The sequence below is a fragment of the Nicotiana attenuata genome, chromosome 1 (genome assembly GCF_001879085.1).
Source record: "Nicotiana attenuata strain UT chromosome 1, NIATTr2, whole genome shotgun sequence".
Lineage (NCBI taxonomy): Eukaryota > Viridiplantae > Streptophyta > Magnoliopsida > Solanales > Solanaceae > Nicotiana > Nicotiana attenuata.
This window is the reverse complement of record NC_031989.1, coordinates 39,432,748-39,440,576: the sequence shown is the minus strand read 5'-3', so window position 1 is coordinate 39,440,576 and position 7,829 is coordinate 39,432,748. Positions and strand designations below refer to the sequence as shown.

The 7,829-nt window shown below is 34.7% G+C and overlaps 1 protein-coding gene across 2 annotated transcripts; it reads left to right on the top strand.

The window, feature by feature from the left end:
- LOC109225138 lies at positions 302 to 5,700 on the top strand. 2 transcript variants are annotated; one of them, XM_019389718.1, is made up of 2 exons: positions 302 to 2,010; positions 5,185 to 5,700. In XM_019389718.1, exon 1 carries the CDS (start codon positions 750 to 752, stop codon positions 1,989 to 1,991), a length of 1,242 nt encoding a protein of 413 aa, XP_019245263.1. In that variant the 5' UTR covers positions 302 to 749; the 3' UTR covers positions 1,992 to 2,010; positions 5,185 to 5,700. The 2 variants fall into 2 exon arrangements, with proteins under 2 accessions (XP_019245263.1, XP_019245273.1); XM_019389728.1 differs by lacking the exon at positions 5,185 to 5,700 and having other exon boundaries at positions 302 to 481; positions 659 to 2,392.

Sequence of the window (7,829 nt, the reverse complement as noted above, 5' to 3'; positions counted from 1 at the left end):
AGTAGTGCTACTAATTAGAATTTAGGCAATAGATAAACTTTAGAAAGTGGTTTTTGGTTGGACGGCCTAGATTATTATTTATTACCCACTCTACACTCACTTTGATTCTATATATTTAACTCAAATGTTTCTTTAAAATATTTTAACTCAAAACTTTTGAGTCGCTCAAATTGACTTAAACCAAATTAATTATTTTCCGAACTTTTTCTTTTCACCAATTATTTTCCGAAATTAGCAAAGCAAATATTCCGCCAACTTAACAGAACGATTCTTTATTTCCCGCTAACCCTCATTGGTCCCAAATGGCCAAATTCATTGACCCAATGTTGCGCTATATCATGACCCATCCATAGACCTATGGCGGTCCCCTAGAACCCCCCCCCCCACCCCAACCCCAACCCCAACCCCACTTCCTTCTTCCGTGTGTACAAGCACAAGAAGTGCTGGATGGCGGCCATTTCAAGGAATTTTCTTCCTTCAGGTTGCTGAATTTTATCTGTCCTGCAGTTTTTTAATCAATCGTTGATTTGGGTTTTTCATTCCATCATTTGATGTTTCAGATTTAGGATAAAGTTTACTTTTCCCTCCCCTTGTTTGTTGGCCGTATAAACCCTATCTTGTGATTTAATACTTGATTTTTTCTTTGGGCAAAATCTAGACTTGACTGCTTTGTCCTTCTGAAAAAGGGTATCTTGGAAATTAAGTGGTAACTAACAGTAGGGGACTAAACTGGAATTTCTGTTAATCTGATGATGGATGATGATATGGTGATGGATCTGGATTTGAATCAACAACCTTCGGACCCACCTTCGGGTTCACCTTTAGGATTAGGGTCTTTGTTGAATGATTTAGAAACTGCTCACACTAGGATTGAGGAGAGAATTAGGCATCTTGAAGCTGTCACTGCTAGAGCTTTGCAGCGCCATAGGTGGCGTCAGGCTCGCACTACCATTGGTAATGTGGATAGTGAGATGCAAGTTCAGAATAGCGAGAGTGTTTTGGATGTGGCAGAAAGGACTGTGGAGAGGGGATGCAAAAGGGATAGTTCCCATTTGGTAGCAAAGGCATTAGAAATGGATTTAGTGGTTAATAAGGTAGATGATGATGGTGGAAGTTTTTTTGACTGTAATATATGCTTGGATATGGCGAAAGAACCTATCTTGACTTGTTGCGGCCACCTATATTGCTGGCCATGCTTTTATCAGTTACCTTATGTTGATTCAACTACAAAGGAATGTCCTGTCTGCAAAGGAGAGGTTGCAGATGGAAATGTTACTCCAGTTTATGGTAATGGAGATGGGGAAAGCATCACGGAACTGGAGTCTGGTTTGAAAATACCGCCAAGGCCAAAGGCACGTCGAGTAGAGAGTGTTAGACAGCAGCGTGTGACTCGAGGTTTGTCTCACATCCCGGTTGCAGAAGCACTAAGAAGAATTAGGACTAGTATTGGATTGGGGCATCACGCGCAGCGACAGGATGCTGGTGGAGTTAATTTGAATTTTGTGAGAAGCTCTCATGTGTTGCAAACTGCTGATACCTTAAGCAGCCGGAGACTACGTTCCCGTCTTATCTCGAGGGTGTTGTCAGAAGGCGCTGCTTCTCTTTCATCAGAGTTAGATAATGCACAACGGATGTTTGAAGACCTTGCAGCATCACTCACTGATCGGCTTCTCCAAAGAAGTAATGGAGATGCTGTTCATGGAGCGACAGATGAGGGTGATTCTTTCAGAAGAGATGCTGCTTTCATACAGTCAGATATTTGGACTCTGGATGCAGTAGCAGGCACAAGTTCCACTACATCCACTCCCTCCTCTTCTCAAGCAAATGAAGTCTCTGACACTGTTGTTCAGCTGGAAAACCTTACAACTGATACTCGCAATCTGCCTGTGGGTCGATCTTCCTTGGCTTCCAGGAGAAGAAGCATTTTGTCGAGGCTTTCTGATGTAGATAGCGCACTTTTCCGCGAACCTAGAAGGAGAAGATTGAATTGATGGCCTTTGAATGAATAAGGTATAGTTTCCCAGTTCTTATCTCAGCTCAATTAAGTCTCCTTGCCAATGCTTATCTCTTTCACGCCATGGTGTTTCTTTGCCAACTCTAACGCAACTCGGATAGAAACAGTTCCCAAATATATTGCCCCCGACTTCAGCTGGAAGATTATATGCACAATATCTTTAGCTGCTTCTAGTTTTGGAATTCACTATAATGGTGGAATTTCTTGATATGAGGCTTTCTCAACAATAAGCTACTGCTGCTGCTTGTATTAGGCCTTTGGTTCAGAACCAGTATAAATTCTATATGCTTGTTCTCTATGTTTGATCATAGTTCATAATGTACAATGAAAATTCGCATTTCATAAATGTATTCTGGTGTTTTATTTCGATTTCCTTAACTTGAGTCTTGATTATTCCCTCAAGCTTTGGAGGTGTAAATAGTGTTTTGCATTGTGTCTTAATGAGGAAAATATATTTATAATAAAAATTTTCTTATTCATTCATAAATGTATCTATTAAACTAAGGCATAATTTCATAAAACTGATATAATATTTGCAAAACCTCACATACTAACATGTTTCTTACAAATCCTCATAACTAAACTCAAGTTAAAGTGCACATATCATTTGGTTCTAGCTTATCACAATACTCCCTCCGGTTCAAAATAAGTGATTTTTTGGCCTTTTTCTTGTGGTCCAAAATAAGTGATTTTTCCAGATTTCAAGACTGAATTAATTAATTTTTTTTCCTACATTGTCCTTGGAGTAAATAGTGTTGGAATATGTATTAGGAGTGTTTATGTGAGATAGTAAAGGTTAATATGGTCAATTCTATTGCTAATTAATGCTAAAAGGTGAATTTCTTAATCTGTGTGAAAACATCCAAAAAATCACTTATTTTGGACCGGAGGGAGTATTAATCAATTTTGGGACGTCGAATAGATTATTTAAGGATATATAATAGTTACTAGTTATTTGAGTTAGTGAAATTGCTAGCAACACATTCCGCCCAACTGTTTTACTAATAAAGTGGTTATATTTGTTTGACTGTTTTGATCTTTGATGAAATATAGAATTTGAAGCAACATGTAGACCAAAGTGACTTTCAAAAATCGGTTTTATGTATTCATCTCTATGACATTTCATTCTCATGCAGAAGCTCTTTTAACTTTCTAATCTGCTTGTAACAAAAGTGTGTTGTAGGTGATAAACGATGATAAGTAAATAAATTATAAATAAGATCAGGATTGCTAGTGGATTGAGTACATTATCGAAGGGCAATGGGAAGATTAGCCTCATCTGTTAAGGGCTCAACTGGGGCAGGTGATGATCTTGAAGCTAGCATTAAGTCACCAGAAGCAGCCTATAGACCTTTATCATGAGAGGAAAATCAATTGGGTTAGCTAGGGATTAAACCCGTAAAGCATAAATCAGTTGGGCTAGCAAGTGGACTAAACTCAAAGAGGAGTTTTTGGAGTAAGAAGATAAGACAATTAGTTGTCTGCGGAGTTGGAAATAAGACGATCAGTTTGCTTGTATAGAAAAATACGTAAGGGTTCTCTTGAAGTTGGCTTCACCACTGGTAGCAATACAAATTATTACAAAGCAATCAAAGGTTTTATGAATCACCAATATTAAATTGGCATCATTATCTAGAGTAGGGGTGGCAAACAGGCGGGTCGGGTCGGATATGAGCGGGTCGAAAACAGGTAATTCAAAAAACGGATAAATTATCCGTTCCGACCCATATTTGAGACGGATAAAAAATAGGTTATCCGTGGCTTCTTCAATATGATCACTAATGGGAGAATTCCTCCTCTCCCAAACTTGAGGAACTCCCAATTTGAAGGCTTTACAAATGTTATCCATTTGGTTAACCATTTTCTAAGTGGATAATATGGTTCTTATCCATATTCGACCCGTTTTTAAAAAGTTCATTATCCAACGCATTTTTTAATGGGTAATATGAGTAGATAACTGTTTTCTTTTAACCATTTTGCCACCTCTAATCTAGAGGTTGAGTTTTGTTGTACTGCTGGAGGTCACTTGGGAAGGATCGTGGGAGAGATAGTTGATGAAGGTTATCATATTTGTCTGTTTCCGGCACAAGAAGTAGAGTTGTCAAGTTGTGTCCTGTATTTCTTCTTTCACATATTATTTTTTGTGGATAATGGTGGTGTACTATGGGCTAGCTTGGGATACTTTCTTTAGTTTCTAAAGGCACAGCTGTGTATAACAACAAAAGTTAAAAGGTAGGAGTCTATTAATTGGCACATATTCAGATAAGGACTTTCAGAGATTCTCTAGCTAGACAAGCTGCAACTGTTGTGAGATGTTTAAAGATGGCAAGTCCAAATAGATCTCAGCTTTCAAAAGTAGAAGCTAGAATTAACTGCTTGTTTTCATGCAATGATCCCCTCTAACCAGCTGCTCCAGTACAATGTTTATTTCCTTTCTGAATTAGGAGGCACAATTCAAATGTCAATACTGCAATCCTATCGTCATCAATTGAGAGAGATAGGAGCCATTTGGACAACTTTTGAAGAAAAAAAAAGAGGTTTTTGAAAAGATCTCTGGAAAAAAAAATGCAAAAAAGAAAATATGTCTTGATAGTTGTAGTTTTTTTGGAAGATTTGTTAGTCTTTTGTGAGTGGTAGAAAAACTTTTCTTTGAGAATTTTTTTTGCAGAAGTAAATGACACCAAGAAAATTCTGGCAAACATAATCTAGTTACTATTTTATATAGCAAACTCCGAATTGGTTTTTGCTATTAACCTTTTCCACTTGCTAAGGTACAGGAACTAGGGCTGACTGCAACTATGCTCTATAGGTTTATGCAGGTTAATGACTAGAATGAATACTTACTGAAAGTGCCGGGAATAAAACCTACTCTTACAGGAATTGAATCAGTTTCTTTGACACGAAAAGACTATGGTGTGCTTCTCTATGATTAAACATTTTTGTCCATGACTTCTAGTATGAGAGACACTACTATACATGAACTATTCTGCTTTCCAACATATACTCCCAGGTTCCTAAAAACAATGTTTGATCTGTATCATCACAAGGTGAAGGATAATTGACTAAGTACATACTTCATCCTCTTGTCTCTGATTAAATATTCCTTTTGTTCTTCATACCTTAATTACCATTGATGCTTGTTAACTGATGCACTGATTGCGTCAATGAAGGTACTCATGCCCTGCTATATCAGAGATATACTTCAATTTCAATGGCTTAAGAATGTCAATTTAGTTCTTCGGAATGAGCGAGCCATGCCAAAAACATTGACTTCCTACTTTATGATGCCATTTAAGTCCATTTTTTGTAGTAGTCAATTGAGCTGCAGTGACAACAGGTGATAAAATTCCATTCCTTGTGCCTGCCTCTTTTTAGTTTTTACCAACTAATGTCTGGTCTCATACAGTTATTTCTTTTAAGTTTCTTATATCTTGGTTCGTCTCAATTTATGAACTTATCCCTTTGTTGGAGAAGAGTGAGTGGGGAAACAAGTTGATAGATGCGCTTAATATTTGGCAAATGCAGTTTGTATCTTGGCTAGATGGGAAGGACTAGTGGACTTTTTTGCTTGAAAATTTCTTTCTGGTCTTGTTGGTGACAATTTGAGAGATACTAGTCCAAAGACGAATCTATGATCTTAAGGTTCAAACTAAGCTTGATAAACTCGTATCTATATTTTTGTTTTAGTTTGTATATGTATGCAAAGTTCGAGCCAAAACAATTGAACTCGCAGAACATATCCCAAATCTGCGTCCACATACTAGTCCTTGCATTAAAACGTTTCTGTAATCATGTTGTACTGTTAGGTTGTCCATGACTCATAACATTTAGATAACTAGTCAAAGCGCGTACCCTGTCTCAAAAATTTTTAAAAAAATACATTATTATTTTATTTAAAACTTGTGTTTGAGGTATATGATTGAAGCTAAATAAAAAGTGTAAACTCCTAAAAATAATACTTGTTAAACATATTTTGGATAATTGTAAGAAACTCAACTTCATAGAAGTCCTTAATCATCTCAGCCACTCAACTTCATAGAAGTCCTTAAATATACCTATTTTTATAATTACATTACTTTAATTTTTGAATACATGAACTTTGCTGATTTAAGAGTTTTTCTGAATTTTTGTTCGAAAGATATATATTCTTAAGTTTATTCTAGAAGATATAAACCAAGTTATTAGCTACTAACAAAAGTCAATCTTTTTATTTTATTTTATGTCGTGATAAAAATAAAAATTATTCTATTTTTCATCATACTATAGGAATTATTTTCAAAGGATTATAAAAGAAGAAATCACTACCGCAGAAGTAAAATATATTAACTGTGTTTCGATTAATCTACTCTTACTTGTTTTGGAGATTGTAATGGAATGTTTTTGTAGTTGATTCTAAAAGGACTACATTAATACTATCCTAAAAATAGTGAAGATACGAAATTCAGTCAAAATTAGAAGAAAAAAGGTTTCTACAAGCTGAAATAAAATATCTAATGAATATTGTGAAAAAATAGAAATAGATAAATAATCTCAAGCCTAATATTCTCAAAAATAGATGACGTTCCTTATAGCTTGCAGTACTGGAAATCACTCTCATAAGTTCTTACCTCTTGGCCCCTAGATTTTTTATTTTTATTTTCTGAATCTTCAAAACCTTTTTGACAATCTCTTATTCATCCACAAAAAATTATAATAATCCCGTAGAAGATAAATATATGGTGAATATGAAGCAGACTAAGGTTGTTTGTATATGCAAGTTTTAATGATGTTAAATATTAATGAATAGCTTTAACATATTATGTTCAAAACCTTGTATTAATGTAAGAAGTAAAAAAGGACATTTATATTTGTTGGATCTTTATTGTAAACTTGTTAGAATACCACCCTCCTCTCTTGTAAGCTCTAGTTGCTCTCCAATAAGAACAAATTGAAAATATTTATCTTGTGACAATGCCTAAAATCGATTTGAATTCATTAATAAATATAGAGAACAAAATAAACTTAAATTTATAAGATATTTAATTGAAATGAGTTATAATGCCTGACTAATTTTTTGTTACGGACTGCATTAATGACCCAAACAAATAGCCGTCCACCTAATCTTTTACACTAAAAATAGCCGATGAATGTATGATATATATACAAATTCATATATAATATATGTATAACTGTGTATAATTAATGTATAAATTATATATACCAGATAGAAAAATTAAATATTGAATCTGGCCGGCTATTTGTATATAAATAAGTCAATTTAAACCGATAATCGTATATGAGATATTGTAAATAATAATCACGTCATGACAATATTTATTTTTGCAATTATCTATCAAGAATACACGAACATCTATTATTACATAACTTCAAGAACAAACTAAAGGTTATAAAATTTACCTCAAAGTACAAGCAAGTTTACCTCCGCATACATCAACATCATCCAGAATTTATGAGAAAGAATGTGGCATACTTACTTCTTTTGTAGAAGTATTGAGCTCCTCTTTATACTAAATAGCTTTGGTTTAGATATTAATGGTTGAATCTGGCCATTTTGGTAAAAAGAATCTAACCATAAGGAATCGTAAACCTAAAGAAAGAAAAAACACGTCAAAAAATATTAAAACACCACGTCAATACAACAATAATCATAGTAATACTTATTCCTCAGTCCCGGGTATTTTCGTGTTTCCACCAAAAAGAATTAGTAAATGCTAAACCTAAACAAAGAAAAGGACTTAAGCATAAATAAAGAAAATCTGTATTCAACAATAAAAGGGAAATTTATTGGATTTCCTCCAGAAACAGAAAATAATAG

What these genes read in the sequence shown, in the direction of transcription:
- LOC109225138 (XM_019389718.1), top strand. Translation starts at nt 750, where the DNA reads ATGATGGATGATGATATGGTGATGGATCTGGATTTGAATCAACAACCT.